This window comes from Dendroctonus ponderosae, unplaced genomic scaffold (genome assembly GCF_020466585.1).
Source record: "Dendroctonus ponderosae isolate FM_Combo_2020 unplaced genomic scaffold, Dpon_F_20191213v2 Dpon_F_20191213_4, whole genome shotgun sequence".
Classification (NCBI taxonomy): Eukaryota; Metazoa; Arthropoda; class Insecta; order Coleoptera; family Curculionidae; genus Dendroctonus; species Dendroctonus ponderosae.
Window position 1 is genome coordinate 20,740 of NW_026018611.1, and position 24,260 is coordinate 44,999.

At 39.9% G+C, this 24,260-nt stretch overlaps 6 protein-coding genes across 8 annotated transcripts in view; 4 read left to right on the forward strand and 2 right to left on the reverse strand.

Annotated features, from left to right (window-relative positions):
- Positions 1-2,913, forward strand: part of LOC109543243 — a gene marked incomplete in the record, with an annotated part of 7,351 nt that extends 4,438 nt beyond the window's left edge. The window contains 1 exon segment of the mRNA XM_048665903.1: positions 1,763-2,913. Within this exon segment, the coding sequence (XP_048521860.1) occupies positions 1,766-2,770 (1,005 nt within the window).
- A 536-nt stretch (positions 2,914-3,449) lies between these two features.
- LOC109543241 (NADH dehydrogenase [ubiquinone] flavoprotein 1, mitochondrial) lies at positions 3,450-6,172 on the reverse strand. Its single transcript, XM_019912864.2, has 7 exons — positions 6,020-6,172; positions 5,420-5,641; positions 4,703-4,995; positions 4,412-4,642; positions 4,120-4,352; positions 3,893-4,065; positions 3,450-3,837 (listed from the first exon to the last, which is right to left on the reverse strand). The coding sequence occupies exons 1-7, from the start codon at positions 6,060-6,062 to the stop codon at positions 3,611-3,613; spliced, it is 1,422 nt and encodes a 473-aa protein (XP_019768423.1). The 5' UTR covers positions 6,063-6,172; the 3' UTR covers positions 3,450-3,610.
- Positions 6,171-8,136, forward strand: LOC109543242 (serine/threonine-protein kinase grp). Its single transcript, XM_019912865.2, has one exon. The coding sequence runs from the start codon at positions 6,498-6,500 to the stop codon at positions 7,905-7,907; it is 1,410 nt and encodes a 469-aa protein (XP_019768424.2). The 5' UTR covers positions 6,171-6,497; the 3' UTR covers positions 7,908-8,136.
- Positions 8,137-9,099: 963 nt separating this feature from the next.
- Positions 9,100-12,928, forward strand: LOC125502326 (acidic fibroblast growth factor intracellular-binding protein). Of its 2 annotated transcripts, none has more exons than XM_019912834.2 (6): positions 9,100-9,291; positions 9,468-9,786; positions 9,839-10,001; positions 10,499-10,671; positions 10,726-10,977; positions 12,750-12,928. In XM_019912834.2, the coding sequence occupies exons 1-6, from the start codon at positions 9,210-9,212 to the stop codon at positions 12,790-12,792; spliced, it is 1,032 nt and encodes a 343-aa protein (XP_019768393.2). In that variant the 5' UTR covers positions 9,100-9,209; the 3' UTR covers positions 12,793-12,928. The 2 variants fall into 2 exon arrangements, with proteins under 2 accessions (XP_019768393.2, XP_019768392.2); XM_019912833.2 differs by lacking the exon at positions 12,750-12,928 and adding an exon at positions 11,032-11,193.
- A 3,574-nt stretch (positions 12,929-16,502) lies between these two features.
- Positions 16,503-21,493, forward strand: LOC109543228 (ubiquitin carboxyl-terminal hydrolase 2). Of its 2 annotated transcripts, none has more exons than XM_019912831.2 (8): positions 16,503-16,673; positions 18,509-18,739; positions 18,792-18,879; positions 18,937-19,104; positions 19,162-19,333; positions 19,862-20,081; positions 20,140-20,363; positions 20,421-21,493. In XM_019912831.2, exons 1-8 carry the CDS (start codon positions 16,623-16,625, stop codon positions 20,539-20,541), a joined length of 1,275 nt encoding a protein of 424 aa, XP_019768390.2. In that variant the 5' UTR covers positions 16,503-16,622; the 3' UTR covers positions 20,542-21,493. The 2 variants fall into 2 exon arrangements, with proteins under 2 accessions (XP_019768390.2, XP_019768391.2); XM_019912832.2 differs by lacking the exon at positions 16,503-16,673 and adding an exon at positions 17,609-17,841.
- LOC109543230 (peroxisomal biogenesis factor 19) lies at positions 21,402-23,631 on the reverse strand. Its single transcript, XM_019912836.2, has 7 exons — positions 23,357-23,631; positions 23,072-23,164; positions 22,727-22,870; positions 22,586-22,672; positions 22,418-22,531; positions 22,119-22,360; positions 21,402-22,039 (listed from the first exon to the last, which is right to left on the reverse strand). Exons 1-7 carry the CDS (start codon positions 23,415-23,417, stop codon positions 21,905-21,907), a joined length of 876 nt encoding a protein of 291 aa, XP_019768395.2. The 5' UTR covers positions 23,418-23,631; the 3' UTR covers positions 21,402-21,904.
- Positions 23,632-24,260: the final 629 nt, after the last annotated feature.

Consider the following 24,260-nt stretch of genomic DNA (forward strand, 5'->3'; position numbering starts at 1 on the left):
CAAGTTTATTTTGCGCTCTAATTATAACATTTTTTTGTCAATAACTGGAAAAATTTTAGATAGTAAAACCATCAGAAATGCGCGTTCGAAACGGGAAAAAACTTGAGAATTTTGTTTCAGTTTCGTCTGAATTTAAATTTAGTGGGGTAATTTTTTTCAATTTTTTTATTTGCATTTTTAATTTCTTTTGTGTGGTTTTTACGATTTTCATGACATTTGAAATCGATCGCATTTACTCAAAATGCAGTTTTTATCGAGTTTATGCATTGCTTTTTTGGATTACATTAAATAGCAAAATAATTGTTAAATTTATTGTATGTAGAGTAAGTTCAAAGGAGAAAAAGTGAAAAAAGTGCGTCAATAGGCCGATTAAATAAAAATTAAATTGAAAATGAGAATGGAAATGGAAATACATATAAAATTAAGAGAAAATAATATTTGCAATTCCTAAACTCATCTCAAAGTTTTCTTCAAATATACAGGAAAAGAATAAAATTATTTTTAAATAGAGCGCCCTAGAAAAAAAGTGACTTTTTTATGCCGCCAAGATTCAACGGAGTTCGTTTACTTCGCTTTTAAGAGTGCAGATACGGAAATGTATGGAAACATTAATTATAGCGTTAGTCTAAATAGAAAAACGAAATAAAAAAAATTTATATGAACCGAAAATTAACCCACACGCGTTTAACGGGATCAAATGCAGAAATTAATTGAAAAATTAATTATAGTGAAAGTTGGAGAGAAATTAAAGCGGAAACCCGAAGAAAGAATTGCATAATTAAAAAATGTTCTCTTCATTCTCTTCTTGTTCGATCGGCAGTTAAACCTGCTTAGAAGTTACTTTTTGTACCACCCTGTTATATCGGAGTACGTTTGCTTTGCATTTAGCAAGTAATACACTCATTTAAGGGCTGAAATACAGACATTAAATGACAATTTAATTATCGCGAAACTTAGAAAGAAATTAAATTTGAAAGACGAAGAGAAAATTACATAAACCAAAAATGTTATCTTCTTAATCGATAGTTAAACGACCTAAAGTTAATTTGTTGGACCACCCTGTTACGACTGAGTACGTTTACTTCGCATTCAGCAACTAATCCACCCATTAAAGCTTCAATTACAGAAACACATTATGAAATTTGTTTAATAATCGATTAAAAACCGGAACGAAAATAAGGGGAAAATTAAAAATTAGATAGAATAATAGAGCGCACTATTATTCGAAAGTTATAAGTTAGTTTTCGGGACCACCCTATATAACTACGTCCGTTTACTTCGGTGTTAGCAATTAATTTACACAGTTGCAGTTGCAGAAACACATTTTGAGTGAAACACAATTTTTTGAGTTTTTGCGAATCAGAATCGGCCACATTTCGCATGAAAAATGTACAGGAATTTGTAATATAAAGTGTTTTCTAACCGTGCACACTATTATTCAATGGTTAAAGGAGCTAAATTATTTTTTTGAGCTGCTCTATTGCAAGTTGAGTACATTCACTTCGCATTTACGACAGAACTTTGAAAGGAAAAAACAGAGAGGAATTTGCGAAAAGTACATAATAAAATACTACAGCAAATCTTAAATCTCAAAGACCACTTAAATCCGTGGTTCTGATTGGAATAAGACGTTGTAAGTTCGAGAAACTCAATTTCAAAAATCTCCCTGTATATTAGTTGACACTATTTCAATTTGTTGCGTTGAGCTTTTGGAACTCAAATTGCTAGCAGAAAGTTTAATAATTTGTTTTTTTTTTTTCAGGTAATGGACCAACCGCTGGACTTGCGAGTGAACCGATCGCCAGTTGATATTGGGCGTGTGAGCAACATGATGGGCAATCCTTATCCAATGCCTATAGTTCCGCAAGTTTGGACAAGTCAATTTATAACTCAACCAATTTCCAACTCAAATCAGCCTTTCAACATTCGGTGCTGGCCCTGTCATCAGAGCAGTTGTTACTCTGTACAGCAGCCAAAATATTCACCGTATGAGCAAGGGCTGCCCAAGGAACAAATCAAACCTACATTACTAGAAGTAACAAGTGCGAAATTTCCAAAGTTTGACTTTCAACATGTGGGAAATAATTTTGTTAATGATGACAAAATGCCCAACACCCTGGATAGAAAAAGGTCTGTACCGGAACGGATTGGACCTCGAAAATTCATCGGATTATCAGATTATTCGATGCACTCTATACTATCGATGGGCTATTCAGTAGATGCGGAAAACTCATTTAACTGTGAGACCGGAACCCGCACAACGCCAAAACGCAGACAAGCCAGTAGCAGCGACTCATGCGAAAGCTTTGAACTGCACAACTCAATTCGGGGCACTGTACCGCAATGTTCCAATATCACAATTATCATTGATAAGAAATATATGAAGGATTTTGAATTTGCTGATGAACAAGAACACCACTTGTATCTCCTGGCTAAAAAAAATCCTCTTCTCATAGTGAAAATGCTGGATCCCAAAGACGCAGAAGCGTACAGGCGCTTCAAGCAACACTATGGGGACATGACTCCGCGCACAAAAACGAATGTGAATATGCGCCGAAAAGTGCCGACAAAATCACCACATTCGAATGATCCGGATTACACTATTAAACGCCTGAAGAACAACGAATCAGCTAAGCGATCCAGAGACAATCGAATAGCGATGAGCCATGAAATGGAGCTATTGGATATGTTTCTCAAACAAACAATAGAGGAAAAGACCAGACGACTTCAAACCATGTCACATGCCCAAAACCAACCATTCGTTTATTAAGTGCGCTTAAATCCTTATAATTTGTTATTTATCAAAAGTATATTTGTTGTTTTGTACATTTTTTTATGTGTTAAAAACGATTTGCACAAACAGGGTGTAAGTATTTTAAGGCGTTTGTTACGAGAAAAAAATAGATATAGTTCGTCGGAAAATGCAGTTTCTAATGTTTTTCTCCTGTACTTTTTTCACAACACAAATATCCTTTAATGACTTGTCGCCCGTTGAAATGCATATTGGCTACCTACAGTTTTTCAAACACCTTTCAAAGAAGCCATTCCTTAAAACTGGAAAGCAAACACGTGTGGCCTGCATCTTCAGAAGTACTTTGCTCAGCGCTGCAACCAAAACTCACTGAAAATGTTATCCATGAGTGCCACCTTTAGAACCAAATTCCCAAAGACGACGATCCAGTAACTCGAAAACTTGCAAGTTTTCAAACGGTGGAATCCATGAAAAACACTTTTCAATGGATAACTTCACGAAAAACATTGATTGATGGTAATAAACCATACCTCAATAAGCGAACAAGTCGCTCTTAGATCCTAAAGCCTACTTTAACTAAACTGCTTTTGGCGCTGTAGAAACAAAAAGAAACCAGAAAGGTAAATGTCTACATAAAATCAGTGGCGTCTCAGAAAAAATCTGAGGGTATAAAAAACTGGGACAAAAAAACCAACACTTCCTTTAGTAAGGTAATCGATTTTTCAAACTTATACCCTTAAAACAGCAGAAATTACCTGTGTTAAAACATCAACGGCGTCAAACCCCCACTTACCTTACACTCCACGTGTGTCTATAGCGGTATTTACAAATATGTAATAGATAAATTAAGCCAAACATTTACAACGCTGCACACTGTTTCGACTCGGCGAATTTGCGCATTCTGTCCTCAAGTTCGGGCCTAAAGTGGCGAATGAGGCCCTGAACTGGCCAGGCGGCTCCATCGGCTAACGCGCAAATGGATCGGCCCTCAATTTGCTTGCTGATTTCCCAAAGCATGTCGATTTCCTCGGGTTTGGCATTGCCGTCCACGAATCTGTAGATCATCTTGTTCATCCAGTTTACACCTGCAAAATGTTTGCGATTACTAAACGAGTTTATAGTCAAATAAAGTGGTTCTACCTTCACGGCAAGGGGTGCACTGTCCGCAGGACTCGTGCTTGTAGAACATAATCAGACGAGCAATCGCTTTAACGATGTCGGTTTGTTTATTCATGACTATGAGGGCGGCGGTACCTAAACTGGTTTGGGCAGCTACCAGGCCGTCAAAGTCCATCAGAACATCCTCGCAAACGCTAGGGAAAAACGCTTCAATTTCACTGCGCAAAAACAAGTGTGGAAATTAAAACCTCTTGGGGATCAAAGGCGTGGAAGAACCGCCGGGAATAATTGCCAGCAAATTATCCCAACCGCCCTGCACTCCTCCTGCATGAATTTCCACTAACTCCTTCAACGGAATGCTCATCTCCTCCTCAACTGTGCAGGGCCTGTTCACGTGTCCAGAAATATTAAATAGCTTCGTACCGGAATTTCTGGTGCGGCCAAAGGAGGCAAACCATGGACCTCCCCTTCGGCAGATTGACTAGAATTCCAAAAAGTTTCCTTAATTCTCCTCTTCATTATTTAATTGATAGGACCTACCGGTGATACTGCAATGGTTTCCACATTATTCACGGTAGTTGGGCAGCCGAAAACGCCCACATCAGCAGGAAATGGGGGCTTTAGACGCGGTTTGCCCTGCTTGCCTTCAATGGACTCAATCAGGGCGGTTTCCTCGCCGCAAATGTACGCGCCTGCACCGCGATGCATAAACACATCAAAATCGTACCCGGAGCCACAGGCATTTTTACCCAGAAAACCCGCTTGGTATGCCTGGAAATTAACGAATTTACTGAAAACTAAAGCTCGGCTTTTTGAGCTAATTAATCTCACCTCAGCAATGGCCACTTGCATGTTAGAGGCCTCATTGTAAAACTCTCCGCGGATATAAATATAGGCAGCCTTGGCCCCAATAGCCCTGCCAGCAATGAGGCAGCCTTCGACTAGCTTGTGCGGATCATGTCGCATAATTTCTCGGTCTTTGCACGTTCCTGGCTCTCCTTCATCGGCATTTACCACCAGGTATTTGGGACGACCATCTCCTGGTCTGTTCATAAAGGACCATTTCATTCCCGTAGGGAAACCGGCGCCGCCCCGACCTCTCAGTCCGGATGTTTTCAATTCGTCTAAGGATTTTCTGAATTAGTTTTATTTAGAGTCTTCTTAGTGGCTGTTTTGAAAACTTGAAAACAATGAAACTAGCATTCAAATGAAGTGTCTTCTATAATGTGGCAAAGTTTCTAGTGGCCTGCTCCTGTTTGAAAATTATAATGTTCTTAAAGATATTCGTGCTGAGAAACATTTGAAATCTTGCAAAATCTCAACCTGCCGTACGGTTTAGAATGAAATTTTCCGCATTTAAAAATGGAAGCTCCTTCTATTATATGGACAAATTTCAAGTAGCCCCTTGATCACGTTTGTAAGTTAGAATTTTAGAAGAGAACGCAAACATGCAACTGCAAACCAGCCGCAGTCCATTAATCCAGAAAATTACTCATTAGCCTTGAAGAAAACAACCACCCCTTCTATATTTGCTCTAAATGTACTTACTAACTATCCAATCGGAGCCTTTCAATAAAATCTCCTTGGTTTTATACCAGTCACCGCGCTTCATTGCGCCTTTAAGCCGCCAGTCATGTCTGCCATACAAATTGGTGAACACTCGATCTTCATCTGCTAGAGGTCCAAAGCTAGTTTTCGTTTGCGGTGGCGGTGTACCTGGAGGCGGCCCAGACGAGAGGCCTCTAAGATTGAGGATGGTGGCTGGATATCCTAATTAACCAAAACAAAAAAAACATATTCAAACATAGTTGATTATTTGGTATACCGATTATTTTTCTTCAGATATAGCCATTATTAGAGGCCCAGTCTCCCAATATGTGTATTGAAAAATCACTCAACAAGATGTAATCAGTGTTAGGTTAAGTAATTCCTCAAAATCGCAGTGATTACTGATTATATAAAGGTAAATAAAATTGGCCAGGCATTATGGGATTCCTGGGGCTCCCTTTGCCTGAGAACTGTGCAAAAATCCCCAGTAAACGGGGGTGAAATAAGCTCAATTATGTAATGAAATAGGTTTGAAAATGCACCCCAATTAATCCATTAAATTCATGTCATGGGACACGACTAAAAGATCGTGGAATTTACCATATTTGGATAAAATTATCCTGGATACGATCCTACTTGCCATATCGGAAATCCACCAAAAAGTGCACAGTTTTTAAAGGTTTTTTCCCAAATATCCAAACACCATCGAAAGAAAAACGTCAAACCCAGACAGATGACAACAAACAGTCAGACAGCTTCTTCTTTATGCATCACAACCATGCACCTGAGAGAAGATGTGCGGTTATAAAATCGGCGTTTAACCTAAAAAGTAAGTGCAAAAGGTTCCAAACAAATTTAATTCTTTGTTTGAAAGCAACTAGACTCAACATTTCACTGCAAACCCGGCGATAAGTGTGTGAATAGAAGCACGACATGGTTTAAGTCAAGGTGCCTCCTGTAATGCCACTTTTAAGCCCGCCAGCTAAGTTCTATGCTAAAACTATCAAGTGCGCCCTAATTTGCATCTGCACGGGTTTTGCATGCAAGCTCTATATCTCGAAGAGCTAGTTGGAGCGCTATGGACGATTTCGTAGATGATTGGCTATGCTACAACTCCATTCTAGGAGAAGGGGCCTATGGCGAGGTGCGCCTTCTAGTGCACAAGAAGAGTGAGGAGAAAATCGCGTGCAAAATCATCGACCATGCCAAATACGCCGATGCTAAAACAAGCATCGCTCGCGAAGTGCTCATACACAGTATGCTGGAGCATCCCAACATCATTAAGTACTTTGGCAAACGCCAGGAACCGCAAAAGGAGTACATTTTTTTAGAGTACGCAGCCGGAGGCGAGCTGTTTCAGATGATCGAGCCCGACATCGGCATGCCCTCACGAGACGCTCAGTCTTTCATGAAACACCTCCTGTGCGGCGTTGATTATTTGCACAAAAAGGGCGTCGTCCACAGAGACATCAAGCCGGAGAACCTGCTGGTTGATGGAACGGGAGTGCTGAAAATCAGCGATTTTGGCCTAGCCACGATTTTCCGAATGAAAGGCCGCGAGAGGAAGTTGGATAAACACTGCGGCACCAAACCGTACATGGCGCCGGAAATCTTAAAACGGCCATATTTAGCCCGGCCCGCTGACTTGTGGAGCTGCGGAATTGTGCTAGTCGCTATGTTGACTGGAGAACTTCCATGGTCGGATACGACTGATAAAAACGAGGAGTTTGCCAAATGGTGCTCAGATAATTACCTATCAGAGACGCCCTGGTCCAAACTGGGAAACACTGCTTTAAGCCTAGCCAGGCAGATCTTAGCTGAAGACTCCACTAAACGACTCACCTTGGACCAGATCCTTAAGCACCCGTGGATGAGGCTGGACTTTGGAAATAGCGAATCCTCCTCTGAAGAAGTGGACAGTCCAAGCAACCAGTCCAGAAAGCGCTGGAACTCTATGATAGAATCCGAAACTAAACACAACCGCGAGACCCCGCAAGTCACCCTTTCCCAGCCTGCAACATCACTGAGTTCACACAGCATTGATCAACTGATCAACAATATTAAAACAATCAAGAAAAGGGATTCGATCTGCTTCTCCCAACCCACGCGAAATGATGATGTTATTTTACAGTTTACTCAAACGCCCATCACCAAGGAAAACTTCCACAAGTTGGTGAAGAGAATGACACGATTCTATGTTAAGTGCTCGCTTGAGAAAGCACTGGAGTGTTTGCGCACTGCTCTGGATAGTTTGCACTATCCCTGGAGCATGGATGCGGCTGGAACCGTGACTATTTCAACAGTGGATCTGCAGAAGAATCAACTGATCTTCAAAACGAATCTCATTCAAATGGACGACAAAATTCTCATGGATTTCCGACTGGCCAAAGGCTGTGGTTTAGAGTTTAAGAAAAAGTTCCTAAAACTGAAAAATGCTCTATCGGGAATTATTGAGAAGCCCGAAACGTCGCCCCCCAGTTCAGATTGATTTCAACTGGATATCAGTATTAAAATTAAATCGTGTTATCACATGTGCTTACTCGTTAATATTGTATGTATTATGTTTAGCTTAAGTTTTACAGACATCGTCGATTAGTCAGTCAAGTATTTTTCTACCGTTGTTAAATTAACTATGTATTTTATTGTGTATATAATACAGTGTTTTTTCATAACTACTGTTGTAATTTAGTGCTAAATAAACGACATTTTCTATTTTATCTGCATGGTTTTGCCAATTGAAAAACCACTAGTATTCAAACTGGAAATTAATCGATTTTCTGGGTAAATGTCTGCTGGCGCTGTTTCAGGATGAAAATTTGAGTACTCGAATATTGTATTAAGTATTTTCTATAACGTGCGAAAGTTTGTAGAAACTGCATGGTTTCGTTGGGAAATTTTCACATACACTCTGGCCGAGTAACAATTAGTAGCTTTGCGTGCGCATTTGAAAATCTGCAGAACAATCTGGTGTTGTTTTAGAACGAAACGCGGGTTCTTAGATGTGTCTTCTCTAGTGTTCGAGAGATTCAAGTAACTACCCGATATTCTTTTGAAGCGACAATAAAATAAGAAGTAAATTCCCAAACTTTCATTAAAACTCGTACAATCATCTTTGCATTGCCTGGACTTGCTCCTTTACATCTTCCAAATGGCCGGCCCGCCGCTGCAAAGCCTCCTGTTGCACTCCTAAGTGGGCGCAGAGCAGTTGCAGCCTTTTCAAATTATTCTCCGAATTTTCCACCAATATTTCTTGAACAGCGAAATTTCGGGCAGAGTGCATCAGAATCTGAAAACCGGTGTGTCAAGCCAAATAGTCCCTCATAACTAAACTCCACTCCTAAATTACCTCTTGACTCTTGGAGCCCCTAGTTATCTGTCGGGCCACTGCAGCAATATTATTTACATTCACCTGCACTCTATCAGCTAATCGTGTTTTGGAGTCTTGAAAAAGGGAGCGCGCTGAAGTACTGCTTGCTGATGCCATGAATATTTTATATATTTAAATATTATTTTTCTTAAATTATATCCTTGACAGTTTTGGTAATGTTTGTCAACAATAAAATGCCTAGTGGCTTAGGTTGGTGTCAGAGTACTCTTCTTCGGTAGAAAAATGAAATTTTTAAATTCCAGCGAGCAATTATCTTTGTTGGATATAGCCCCAGGGAGTGAGAGCGAGATAGGTGTAAAACGTCATGCAAATATTTCAAAATATTAATTTGGCCCATAACCTTGCAATCTGTTGTCAGATAGAAAATATAAAATACTTAAATTATTGTTAAATTGCGAGGCAATGACTGAAGTGGATGTGTTTATCAGCAACTACACTCTTGTGGATCCCGAAATATTCCAGCTTTGGATAGAAGGCCATACAGGTATGCTGACTTTAGTACCTATTTCAGACGGTGCAAAGATAAATTATTTTACATGAAAATGAACTAATCCAGCCTTATCCAGCCAAACCTGCAATATTCACCTCTACCACATCACTCAGATTATAAAAGGACAATCAAAATACTAAAAAATTAATGAAAAAAGCTTTTTCTTTAAGCTACGGAAGCTGTGGCAATTCTGGACAAAAAGGGCCTGGGCAAGCAGACAGGTGCCTCCCTTGAGCTGATAGCAAGCGACGTATTAGACCACTACCGCACTTACTCTTTGCTGGAAAAACTCCTGATCAATCCCAACAAACTACAAGAACAACTGGCTTTCCAAATCGAGCCACGAACGCGTCAGATGCTAATAGAAAAGTACTATGAGTTTGATGATGATGTTGTTAGGGAGCTGTTGGGGAAGAAACTCAGTTCGAAAAACCGCAAAGACTTAGATGAGGTGTCGGAGAAAACTGGAAAGCCTCTAAAGTCATGCAGGTGAAACTCTGTGAGCACTAGATGTGGATTTCTCTAATACAACTTTTTGTAGGAGGCAGTTTGATAACATTAAAAGAGTCTACAAGATGGTGGAGGAGATTCCAGGCTCTATAATGGAGAATATAAAGAGCTCGTTCTACGTATCGGATGATTTAGCCAGGAAATATGCCAGCATAGTGTTTCTAGCGGCTATTCGGTTTGAAACTTCAAAAAAAGTAAGTGTTGAGATAATGAGAGCGATGGAAAGAATTGAGTTAAATCTGTCGAAGGCATTTGCGTCTTAAAGTTGTAAAAATTGTATTCAAATCGCTGCAAATCCTAAATTTTACCGTGACAGGCTTAAAGTGATCGTTTCCACACAATTGCACATTTTACTTAAAAAATCGCAATATCCAGTACGGAGCGATTAGGAACTTGATACTTTCACAATCTATTGAAGACTGCCCAGTCTTGAAATCGTGGAACTTTACTTTCTGTCGCATCGCTTCAAATCCTGATTTTGGCGGTCTTAGTAAAAGTCAGGCAAAAAAGCGTTCAAGTCGCTCCATATTCCGATTTTTTCGCCGTAGTAAAAGTTGACCTAAAATTTAGCGTTTCTACTCAACTGCATTGCAGAAGCATGAACATTAATTATTGGGAAGCAATTCGATTATTCCCATCACCAAAGTTGAAGCACCTGCATAATTTCATTCTTAAATTACTGTTCAAGTAGAAACTGAACACCATGACTTTTCCGGCTTGGAAGCGATGTTGCGAGGCAATAATGGTGCAATGGACTTACAAACTCACTGGGCCTGAGTATTACGACACTGAAATGGACAAAGAGTTCTTGTTGGAACTGCGGGAACTGAAAGTTTTGCTGGATAGAGAAAAGGAACACAAACAGTGAGAAAACTTTTGAAAGTCAGGCGGTCGATTGGTTCCAATGAGATGTTCCAGGTTGGTTTGCATCACACTCAAGCCCATGCTGCTCCAGAAAAGCTACTTGGAACTGGATGCGAATTTCAGGAAATATACTGGAGCCATAATCACGCTGGCTGCAACCCTTCATCGGTCCAGAGACATGAAAAATTTATTCGTGGAGTTTTCGCTTATTTTGGACTTGTTCAGGACGGGCAATTGGACTTCACATGATTTGCAGCAGTTTTTCAACGCCTATAGCTCGTGTGCGGGGGAACTGGATGTGCTCAGGTGAGGGAAAATTTAAATGTCTTTCAAACAGTTGATGTATTGGAGATTTTTTAGAAATGACTCAGGACTGAAAAGTTGTTGGGAGAAATTCATGAGCGTCGTGGGGGTTTGCATGGTCGTAATGTATTCCCCGCCCTAATTAGAGTTTTTTATATTCCATTTTAAAATTTTCTTCTGTTGGCGCTAATAGAGTTTACTGTAACTTGTTTTCAACAATTGGCCTCCAAGTGGTCAAGATATTTACATAATCCAATCCTCAACTGCTTCTCTATTTTGTTTCACATCCTGTCAAATATATTTAGTGATTTTTTAAATAAAACGAGCTTCTATAAGAATTTGTATGGGCTTTTGCAAAAAACTCCACAAATTAACGGTTTGGTCAAAAAAACCTTTTTAGACACTGCACCAGTGGTACCGCATTTAAAAAATATGCGATCTTGCAACGGCTTTACATGGAACGATTTTTGCAAATTTTTTACCAGCATTCTGTATGAATTTGAGAAAACCTAACTAGAGGTAAAAATGAGAACATTTCATACAGAAAGTGGGCGTTAACAAAGAAAAAGGATGCATGATAAACAGGCTGTTTTCGCTTCGGATTCATAGGTGGCACTGGTAATATTATTCATTCAATTTCAAACTGGTGCAAAAAAGCATTCTCTTACCGCTTTCTACACATTTCTAGTCGATTGATGGGCTTTAACTGTACAATTTAGTAAAAAACAGCATTTCTGATGCTCACTGTCTCTCTGTAAAGGTCATTTTGACAAGCGACAACTATCCGGAAATGGCTAAGTTTGACATGAACTGCCACCACAGACAAGCACTTGTCTCTGCTGATACATTCAAAATGTCAGGATTGAAAGTAGGCCTACACCCCATAATTTTAACGATATTTATCATAAAACACGCTGTAAATAGCGGTCGATTCATCTGAATATAACTCGGTGGTTAAACAGCGGCTGAATGATCTTAAATGGGCCTAATTATTTATTTGTCATCTCGAATTATGCGCCCCCAAGGCCATTGCGATGGGTGGGATTGAAGGATGATCAAGGCGCTCCTGACGTCAGTGCCCCGCTGCCAAAATGTTCAGATTTTCTGACTTTCAGGTGAGCGTTTTAAATTGTTTTTCCAACTTACTTGCCTTTGTCATGTTCTAACTGGTCAACGTTACTGTTGAGTGAATGCAAGGTAAGAGGAAAGTTTTTTTTATGAAATATAGTGCAAAAGCTTGGGAGTTTTTTGAATTGCGGCTCAAGTGGGTGAGGATCTGAAGCAAAGCATGAACGAAGTCTGGCCACAGCGTGCGGAAAATGGCCGCAGCATAATTTCCACTGACTGCTTTTTATTTATTTTTTGCCAAAAAACTACGTTAATGTTTTAATTGTATTTGCGACAAGGGCTTGGGTAAGAGCAAAGACATGTTTTCTTTATAATGTGTGGTTGTTGGTAATTGCGTTGCGCCTATTAACCTGCCTGTTCAGTGTTTATTTATGGCTGCGAATGGTCAGGGTTGAAAGCTATTTTAAAGCCCGATTGCGAATCTATTTAATTCGAATTGACGAATTCCACGAGCCTCTACAGCCCAAACAAAAGAATAGACAACAAAACAAATTCGATTATCTTGTCGGGGCCTGCTGCGTTGAAGGTGCTATTTTTAGCCCATTACTTTTATTCCAATTAAATGTGACATATTTTTGAAAACAGCCAGAAAGCGGCTATTTTTACCACAGTGAGAGCGGGTTTTCACTTTTCTTTTGGTTTTTCAGCGCCACACTGACGACATGGTTTACGAAAAATCCCACTAAATAAGGTCAATTTTGCACTATTGGTTATCATCGAAGTTGATCTGTCCCATCCATATTAGCCACTTCATCTGTTCACAATGCCCGTTCTGAGTCCACATAGAAGTTCCTCGTCAGGACTGTCGGGCTCCTATCGGCCCACATACAGTTCAGCTCTAGATCGCCCTTATTACTCTAGTTCTGGCTACTCGCCGAGGATTAATAGTTACTCTGAACGATTCACCACCAGGAGTTACACTGACTCAGATGGCAGAAGAGTTTACTCCAGGTAAGTGGAGGATTTGTGCCCATTTCCCAGTCAAGGCTCCAGGGATAAGGGGAATGTTGACCTAGAGCCTTGCAACCTTCACAAAGTAGATCACTGTCAAAGAATGTCTGGCCTTTGCAATCCTGGTTATTTGCTAGGTGTTTCAAGGCAAAAATGTGTCCACTACACTCTCTAAAGTACTAAAAAACAATGTTATGTGTTGATAAGTAACATGAGTTTTGGGAAAGTGGGATTTTATACTTTTATCTATTGAGGCCAGATTTTAGTTCAAATATTGCAGTTCTGCATGGCAAGTTTTCGGGATTGGTGTCGTTGGCTATTTGGTTTTGATGGGCACATTGCTGTAGAGCCGAGTGAGTGCCTTCCTGTCCATAAGGCTTAGTTCTTAACAGCCCGGCGAAGTACTAAATGGTAGAGTTCAGCAGTCGATAAAGGAAGCCTTTCCTTCAATGTGGTGCCAATTTGGTTCCATTCCAATAACTGTTTTTTTCATTATCAATTCAAGCTAGGAAGAATTTTATTTTAAACATTTTTGACACCGATTTCTTCTATATCAGATTTCTTAGTAACTAGGGGAAGTACAGGAATTGCCTTTTTGGGCAATCGATAAAGGAAGCGTTACTTTATATGTGGTGCCAATGTGGTTCCATTCCATCAAGAGGTTTTTTTATAATCAATTTTCAAACTTACGAATAATTTTTGGATAAAACCGCTTTTGACATAGCTTTTTTCTACGGTCGATTTCTTAATATCCAGGCCAAATATTGGAATGGAAAGTTTAGCTATCGATAAAGGAAGCCTTACTTTATATGTGGTGCCAATGTGGTTCCATTCCATCTAGAGGTTTTTTCATAATCAATTTTCAAACTAATGAAGAATTATTTGTTGAAACCGCTTTTGATACCTCTTTTTTCTACAGTCGATTTCTCAATATCCAGGCCAAGTATTGGAATGGAAAGTTCAGCTATCGATAAAGGAAGCCTTACTTTCTATGTGGTGCCAATGTGGTTCCATTCCATCGAGAGGTTTTTTCATAATCGATTTTCAAACTTAGGAATAATTTTTGGATAAAACCGCTTTTGACATAGCTTTTTTCTACGGTCGATTTCTTAATATCCAGGCCAAATATTGGAATGGAAAGTTTAGCTATCGATAAAGGAAGCCTTACTTTCTATGTGGTGCCAATGTGGTTTCATTCCATCAAGAGGTTTTTTCATAATCAATTTTCAAACTTATGAAGAATTATTTGTTGAAACCGCTTTTGACACCGCTGTTTTCTATAGCCGACTTCTTAATATCCAGACCAAGTAGTGGAATGATTCTTTTGGAAATGCATAAAGTAAGCTTTCCTTTCCGTTTGGTGCCAATTTGGGTGAATTTTGTCAATGAATTTTTGTCATTAAACATACTCAATTCCAGACTGTTTCTGAATGGGCGTTTGGTTGCAGGAGCGCCTCTATTACGGAAGATGGCGTTACAACCAGATTTAGAGAAGAATCAAGAGAGGGCTCTTTGTCCAGAGACAGCGGCATTAGTTCTATTAGAGAAAACAGTGTATATGACTACCCACGTCGGTAAGTTTGCTCAAGCTTCGATTTCTTATTAAACACGATTTTCTTCAAAGTTCAAAAGTTCTTCAATTTTCAACAGATTCACTGCTTTTTTGTTAGTCGCAATTTTTCACAAAAAAGTCAATAAAAAGCCAAAATCTCAATATTTTAGTGCAAAGCTTAGTAACCCAAACATTTGGTTCTTTTAGGGACAACTCATTGAACAGATCAGAGCGACTATCGACCGCAGGCATGATCGAATCGGTGGCTGAAATGCGGAATAAATATTCGCCTGCCAACTACGTTCCAGCCATCTACCGAAACAAGTATGAGAACATTTCCAGGTCGAAGTCCATCAATGATATTGGTAAGTCGGAAAATATGTGCTCAGTCCTGATAGGGCCTTGTAGGAATTGATTTAAAAAAGGCTAGATAATGTGTGAGAACGCATCTGGAACATTAACAGCCCGCAATCCGGTGTGTATTGACTTAAATCTCCACGATCCTCTTCTTTCAGGTCTGCCACCAATCGAATCAAAGTCCACCAGCCCTTCGTCAGCATTGTCCCGCAAAAAACAGGTAACATCCGACAACGTCGGCAGCAGTTCCGCAGCCTCTGCTAACAGTAATAATGCTAACTGCGGCGGCAACGGCGCCCCTAACGGCAAATCGGCCACTAACAGCGGCAATAACGTCAACGCCGTGCTAACGGGCCATGCAAGCCGGAGCTTGGCGGATTTGCCCGATTCGGACACGAACGGCAATAGGCGCGCCAGCGTTGCCGATTTGTGCAAGCGCTTTGACGAGAAACCGCCTCGAACTGCTCCCGCGCGAGCCGTAGGAGGCCGACAAGTTAGGCGAAGTTTAGAGGAACCTGTCAAAGTTCACAGAGAGGTGATTTTGATCTTCATTTTTATCAAATTATTTGTTTTTGACACGGCTTGGATTTTTTTTAAACAAGGTTTTTGGGATTTTTCTGGTTTTTCGTTGATGACAAAACAATTAAATAAATAAGAAAATTAGTAAAGATTAATTAAAGTTCAACGGGAATCAATAGTTCAACATTTTTGAGTTTTATTTTTTTTAATTTTTGAGCTTCGATTAAATTAATGAACAATAACTAACGAGGAAAAAGTGGGATTCATGCAAAAAACATTTAAATTTTTGGTGCGTCAAGGTAACGAGAGGCACAACTGAACAATGTTCTCATCCACCTCTGCACTGGGGAGATTTGGGTCCTGAAGGCACTAAAAACACTTGAATGTCTGTTAAAATCAAAGCTTTATTGCTGATTTGCCAAGCTCTGTTTAGTAACTGACAAACTTTGCCTCAACAATCACACTGTTCTATTTTCCGTTCTAAACAAGTCATGTTTTCCGCTTTTGCAAGGCTTCGCCGATTTCATCTGGCACCAGCAGCAAACCATCGTCTTCATCCGCCTTTAGTAACGGATACTCATCCAGCACCCTGCTTAGTAACGGCCACGCAACCGCTATCCCGCTTAGTAACGGAAGCTTGAGTAACGGCGACTCAGAGAGGAGCGATGTGATTGGGCAAAAGGATTCAGTGCAAGAAAACGGTGTTTTACAGGCCGAGCTGAATGGCGATCTAGACAAGGAGGACAAACTGAATGGTGATGATAAAAAGCGCAGCTCCAGAGTGAATCAATGCGCCAGTTTTATACCGAACGAGCCGGCCAGCGATGAACTGGAAAGCGAAAACGAGAAAATTGGACGGAAATATAGCTATGTAAGTGTAAAGCCCGTGTCCCATGCATCCGTTTGTACGATGATACGATGGTACGAAAGTGTTTCTATTAGTTGGAGATCTGTCGATTCGTCTGTCGTCGTACGACATATCATCGTACAAATGGATGCATGGGACCCGGGCTTTAGTGTTTGTACCTTTTACCTGTGAACGTTGAAAAATCAATGTCAAATGTTCAGTGCGATTCCATAAAGATGATTTTGCTGCATAAAAAGCCATTAGCGATCGATTGGCAGGCATAAAGTAGAAAGAATGCTGAAGAAACGCCCCACGCCTATATTACTGAGCAGGAAACAGATTCTGGTGAGGCATTAAGTTCGTTTCATGATAACAGCTGGAATTGTGAGGTTTTTACAAATCCTGTCGCAAATTCCTGGATTTTTTGTCGCGAAAACCCCCACTTTTCCCATCAATTGCTATTAGAAGAAATTAGAGAGAAATTTTGTTCGCTAAGTAGGTTTGCAGTGTGAGATTTTTCTTGCGTGGTTCGCACGTTGCTTGCACGTTTTTATCACCTATTTCAGCGCGAACGGAGAATATTTTGTATTATTTTCTAAAGCCTTTGATTATAAAATGCTAATATAATACTAAATAAATGATAAAAACCTGCACAGAAAGTGAGAACGACGCAAGTGAAGTCCCTTTCTTAAACATGTTTCTTCGTTTGAAGCATCATCAGGGCCATAATAATTTTCTACAGGCATTTTATTCAATTGAACTGATGATGCTTTTTAAACCCATTTTTCGATCAAGTAAAACAATTAAAAATTCACTCGTACAATGGAAAAAATGCTGGGAAGAGATTTAAGCACCCTTTACAAAATTAGTTCAAAAATTCCAAGTAAATTAAAAATTCCTCTCCTGGATGATGTGATTTGAAAAATGTGTAAATCCGGAAGGGTTTTGAAATTGCAACTTTAATGTATCTGATGATGATTTAAAGACGACCGAAACGTTTAGTAAAGCAATCGATAGGAAATTTGAGTAGAAAACGACAAAACAATTCAGAATTTGGAACAAAGTGGGCAACCACATAATGAGGACAGTTGTTTGAAAATTAAATGACTAGTGGATCTGGTGAATATTTAATACGGAATCTCACCGACCGTTCGTCTAAAGGATATTTTCGCTAGCTACATCTCGTAACATTTGGATGGATGATATTTTTAGAATCCAACGCGTGTTTTTTCGTAAGAGAATGGCTCGTCATAGACAATTCTAATTTCGGCTCTATTGCTTAGTAATAATGGTGGTCGATCCGTTCATGTTTTTTATTTTATTTTATGTCCTTACTACTACTGGGCGAAAAAGCGATTTACTTGCGGAAACGTGGAGAATGGTGATCTAACCGAACTGGAGTTGATTTGTTAATCAAAAGTGCTAATAATGTTTACTGTGGACTGGTTCTTTCGTTACATGATTCGGACTAGAATGTGAAACATCGCAAAAAATGGTTATTGGCAAAATTTTGGTGATTATCTCATTTCATTTTTATATTCTACTCAATGTTTCACTTAAGTGTTCAGTTCTACAGCAATAAACGCACTTCAATGACTAGCATGGGCAGCAACGACGCAAAATTGTTATTTTTTCAATATGTCCTTTACTTGCTCTGGGTCGTTTTGCTGATTGTTGTCGTTTATGGGTTCGCGATAGGGCTTTTAGCTAATGTTTCCGAAAAATCGGTTAAATCGACAGGATCAAGCCAGTTGCGACTGTATTGCTTAAGCGGATTGGTATGTTTGAGTTCCCAAATTTACGCTATTTACTAAAAAAATTACCCAAACTCTTCTAGGTGACTTAGGTTAGAAATTCATTAATTTTCCGTCTGAATTTTTTTTTATGCCTGACCATGCAAAAATTGAATCAATTGAAAAAAGACAAGTGACAATTGCAAATAAACAACGCATTACTGGCCAGTTCAAAAACAAACATGTATAAAAACAGCATGAATAATTAAGGGTTCTCGAGCTGTTTGGGGCAAGAGCAACTATCTTAAGTTAATTTTCCTGCCTGCTTTTTTTGAAAAAAATTGTCTAAAAACGACAAAAGAAGCCCTAGTTAAAAGCATACAAAACAACTCAATGGATTGTTTGGTGTTTTCGATGGATTCTCATAGTTGAAATGTTTGGTTGCAGGACGTGAGCGCCTCGAGTCCACCAGGTGGCGGCGCTAAGGGAGGAGGGCGTGGCGTTACTTCATTGGCCGGTCCCTCCTCCCGTCGCTCACTAGCCACGCCCCCTGCAGACGGAGACGACGACGATTTGGCGCAGGCGCGGCGCGGTTCGACAGCAGACGCCCGTAACGGCCTCGGATTGGTCGGGCTGCGAAACATCGGCAACACTTGTTTCATGAACAGCGTTCTCCAGGTACTTCGATCCAAATAGTCTGACTGCAGTTTCACTCAATTTTGGGTTTCAGTGTCTGAGTAACACCCGGGTGCTATTGGACTACATCAGAAAAGACACTTACCAGAAGGATATTAACAATGTGACATCTTCAATGAAAGGTAGTTGAGCAATTGTTTGGGTTGAGGGCAAAATGGGTAATTTTTGTGTGGTTTCAGGAGCGCTTTTTAAAGCATTCGGGGAACTCATTAAGGAATTGTGGGCTTCCGACTCTTCTGGCCCCGTTAATACAGCTGCATTAAAGTCGCAAATTCAAAGATTCGCTCCTCGTTTTATGGGCTACTCGCAACAGGACGCGCAAGAGTTTTTGCGCTATTTTTTGGAAGGTTAGTATCGGTTTTGCGCGTTTTTTCTGCGTTTTATAGGAGGTTTTTTTTTTTAAGGATTACACGAAGACGTTAATAGAGTGACGAGCAAACCGAAACCGATCACTACAGACATAGAGGATAGTTTGCCCGATGCGGAAAAAGCAACAGAAGCGTGGCGACGTTACTTGAGGTCTGAAGACTCGCTTATTGTGGATGCTTTTGTGGGCCAGCTAAAATCGACCTTAAAGTAAGTTCGCTTTTTAAATAACTTCAAGGTGGAGGATAAGCAGTTCAGAATTGGCTAAAACTTCTTTTTTAACCAAAAGATAATTTTGTTCTTGTCGCTTCCTTGTAATAAGAGTACGCTTTAAAGAGTTTGCAGCTCGTTGCTTCAATTTCGACACAACGTACGTAAAACCGTACGTAAAACGTTCAATATTATACCCAAAAAATACATTTTCTTCTCAAAGTTGTCTTTATGTAACGAAAACACGTTCCTTTGCAGTTTTCAACTCGTCGCTCTTAAACTCCTGCCACATTAGCTAAAAATTATTTTTTTAAGCAGAAGGCAAAAGTTGCCTTCTTGTCAGTCAGAACACATTTTATTAAAGAGTTTTCAGCTAGTTGCTATCAAACTCCTTTAAATTGGGCACAGAATGGTGCGCAAAACGTTAATTTTTTTATGTAAGTTGCTCTCAAATTCCTTCAGTTGTTTTTTAAAGCAAAACAATGTTGCAAACACCGCATTAACTTCTATTTGATTGCTTCTTTGCAGATGCACACATTGCGGTCATTGCAGTGTAACTTTCGATCCTTTCTGGGACTTGTCGCTTCCTCTGCCTTCCGGCAGAAATTCGGGCGCCTTAAGATTATCGCATTGCCTCGAAGCATTTACTAAAGAGGAGACTTTGGACGGAGATGAAAAGCCCAAATGCGCCAAATGCAAAGAACGGCGACGGTGTACAAAGAGCTTCTCCATACAGAGATTCCCACAGGTGCTGGTCCAAAGTGTTTGGTTTTTTTGTCGATTGGAACTGAGGATTTGCCTTGCAGGTTCTAGTCATTCATTTGAAGCGTTTCTCGCCCTTGGAACGGTTCCGTGGCAAACTAAACACCCTTGTGGAATTTCCGCTTGAAGGCTTGGACTTGACTCCGTATGCTTCTGAGGCGCAAAGTGGCCCAAGTCCGCGATACAACTTGTACGCTGTGTCCGAACATTCGGGCACTCCATACTCTGGGCATTATACGGCGCATTGCAAAAACCCGATAGATGGAAGGTAAGTCGGCTTCTAATGCGTTTGAATCGCAATTGAATTGCGAGCTTACCGTTTCAGGTGGCATGAATATAACGATTCTCGGGTAAGTGCCGCTTCGGGACGTTCTGCAGTATCAGCGGAAGCGTACGTTCTTTTCTATGAGCGAGAAGGTGGCAGCAGTCAGCGATCGCGACTGTAAACCGGATTAATTCACCTGAAAGCAACTAAAACTCGTAAAGTGTGTCGAAGCCTACATGGTAATATGCCTAATTTTCAAACAGGTTCTATTTGAACAAAATACAGGTTTTCACTGACAAAAAATTCGAAAACCGCTGAAAGCAATTAGTTAAATTTTCGGACTTACTAGGGCTCTATCCCAATTGATTCCTTATTAGAACCTGTATTTGTATTTGGTAGATCCTTCTTAGTCATTGTTTGGGCAAACCAGTCCTTCAGTGAGTACTTACGTTATGTTTACCCATCTAGTCGATTTGTTGTATTCGAGGGAATAAGTGGTTTTGGAGTAATATCTTTTGTATATACCCCTGTTTGATGTGATATTTTTGTTTTACACGTTTACTATTTTTTGTATATTAGTTTATACAAGTTTTGGCTTATGTTATCCACGTGACCTTTGGCCGGTTGTCTTCGAATAAATTAATCGATTGCGAATTTATTGGAATTAATGAATAAGTGTGTCTTCGCTCGAATCAAGGTGCCATAGTCAGAACTGCCGGGCTGTACAGGAAAATTTGACTTTACACAGAAATCGTGTTACAAAAACAGTCGGAAGGAAGGACTAGGGCCCTACTAGGAGCACATTGTTGATATTATAGCACTACATAGAGAGAATATTATTAACGGTTAATGTTTCTTACTCAAAAACCACTTTTCTTTGTTTTCCTTTAGCCGTAAACCTTAATTTAGTCTCGTGTTTTGGAGCGTGGCCCGTTGATGGCCATGTCCGCTTTTAGCTAATCGCTTCTTCCTCTCGGGGGAGGAGGCAAGTCCAGCACACCCACAAAACTCACTCGAAATACGGGATATTCTAAACACAAATTCTATGAGAATGTATTATATTCGATTTATTAAGCTTTATATTGAAAACTGTTTTGAAAGCACTAACTTAATAAATACTGTTTGCAAAACTGGCTGTTTAGTTTACTTGGCTCGCACTGTACAACTCGTTTAGATGGTTTTGGCAACGTTTTTAAATGCGATGTTGTTCTTGGTGCATATTAAATGCTGGGGCACCGTTTAAAAAACATCAACAGAAAACTACTTTCCTCTAACACAAAAAATAACAATTAAATAATAAAAACAACCAACAAAGCACAACGTAAATAATTTGAATATTTTATATGTCGTCATAATGCCTGGGGTCCGTGCTCCTTTAATCAGTCTAGATTTATTTTTATTTGAAACAAGTTTCACTAGGTGATCCACCTAAATTGCCTTTTTCAGAATGTTTCATTCTTCGATCAAAAAACACAACAACCCAAATTTCCTGGCCTCAGGGTAAAATGACTAAAATTCCTACTATCTACAAAGACATACGTGAATCACATAATCGAGCATTCCGGATTAGCTGCCGGATCAGCAACGGGCAATGCACTTGGGTTTCCTGATGGGTCAAACGCGAAAGGAGTATCCACGTCCCCCATTAGTTCCACTGGAGGTTGACCGTAGTCTTGCAGCTGAAACAGATGATAAATAAAAAAATAGTCCAGAAGGAACGTGCAAAGTCACAGTATTTTGGTCAAAATTTGGACTTACCTTACTCATCAGCGCCAGCACCTTTGAAAACCGGTCCTTTTTCACTTCGATACTGTCAGTGTCCTTTTCCTGGTTCAGCTCCTCCAAAACCTCCTCCATCAGCTTCTTTTGGTTCTCATACCGTTCAACATCCTCTTTCGATAAAGTGTCCTTGTTGTTTTCCAAGTAAGCGGGCAGTTTTTCCACAAAGTCCTGCAAACTTGGACTGAGCACATCTTTGGACAATAACCCTTGCATCATGCCTAGAAAAAATGGGAAACGATTAGGCGAATATTCTGATTTTTAATAGTGCAACTTACCTTGCATGAACGGCAGTAAATCGTTCTCCTGGCCGGGACCGCCAGCGCCGAACATTTTGAGCAAATCGTCCTCATTAAACTGGGCTTTGAGGTTCTCCTGCCCCTGATTTAGACCTGAAAATTTCACTGTGGTAAAAACAGTCTTTGGAAAAAAAACGGCCAACCTACCAGCGATTGCTTGTGATATACTCGCTGCGAAATCTACCGATTGGTCAGACACTTCAGTTGGATTGGTCAGAACCTGCTGAGCTGCATCTAAAGTACCAGCATTTTAATTTCAGGGAAATGTTCGGTTTGCCTGGTTTTTACCTGCCATTTGCTTCATTTTTTCCTGGACCACATCGGGGGAGATTTCACTATTGGCACCACCTCCAGTTAACAGTCTCGCGAAGTTTTCCTCAAACTGAAGGGCGGCTTGTTGAACAAATTCAGTAGACCATTCTTGGGGAACATCTACATGGAAACAAACATTGTTTGGGCAATTGCTTGAGAGATATAAACCTGTTGGTCTAAGGGAACTAATCAAGTTTCAATAAAAATGAGCTCTTAACACGTTGGCTTAGACCAACAGGGTTATATAGATTAAGGCATGTGAAGTCGAATAATAATTGGGCCAAATTGCCTTGAATAATTATCTAAACATTTATACTTTACCTGTTTCAATAGTTGCCTGGTCATTAGCTGGATCTGGTTTGGTTTCCTTATCATTTTTGGGGCCAGCCTGTTCTCCAAAGTCCTGCAGAGCACCTGGAAAAAGCACAAATCTTTGACCTCTGCCAATTTATCAACTCAGTTTAACAAGTCGATCTGTGGGGCACTTTCAGTGCACTAATTTTAAGGGGAAATGCCTCTGTTCAGCTTTTAAAACATAGCGCAAGTACATTTAGAACTGAAAATTCTGATGGTCAAATGGATGCTTTCGCTACAATTTCCACTTACTATCAAGTAAATCGGCCAGCTCCTTATCGTCGTTTTTTGGGGTGCTCTTCTGCTCACTCATTTTTTTGTTGATTTTTAGATTCTCTTCTCAATATGACTCAAAGTGCATTGCGTAATTTAATAACGATTTAATTGGGAGCGCTGTAGAGCCTTCAGCTCAATAAGTGATATTTGCTGAAAATTTTGGAGAAACGTGATGTAATTTTAAATCTGAAATACGGTCAGATCATAGGGTCATATGAAATAACGTGACATACTTGTCAATGTCTTAATAATTTCTGATTGCCAACCCCAGCAGTCAGAAGGAACTAGGTGGAAAATGGGGGCCTTTTTGCGCAACCTGAAGGTTTTTTTTAAAGAAAAATGTATTTATCTATTCTCCAATTCTGTAAAGCTTCAAAATTGCACAATAAAGGCCAGTTTGCAGAATAACCTGCCTAACAAACTTAGCTTAACTCATTATACAATGGTACAAGGCGCACATGACGTCACTGGTTTGCACTTTGGTGAGCTGATCCCATTTAAAATGCATGTAATCTAGACAGATTTTGATTGAATTTAAAACGCAATAGTTCAAAAGTGGAAAGTTATATGAGGATATAGTTTGCACTGTTGTATAGCTCATTGCTTTCTAAATCGCGTTTGGGGCTTGATTTGGGCTTATTGCGAAGAAAAATACCCTAATGAAGTCTCTGATTTTCAGCGTTTTAGCTTGCTGTGTTGCCAGAGTGTCATTCGTAAAATCCCAGGGTAGAGCCAAACGAAACAATGATTCATTGAATCTTGGGGTGAATGAGTTTGGGCGTGTTTAATTCTCTCAGAATTTCAAAAATGATGATTATGAGAGGAATTTGCAATTCGAACTTTTGGGGTACTTGCCAAAACCAAACGCTGTACTTTATTG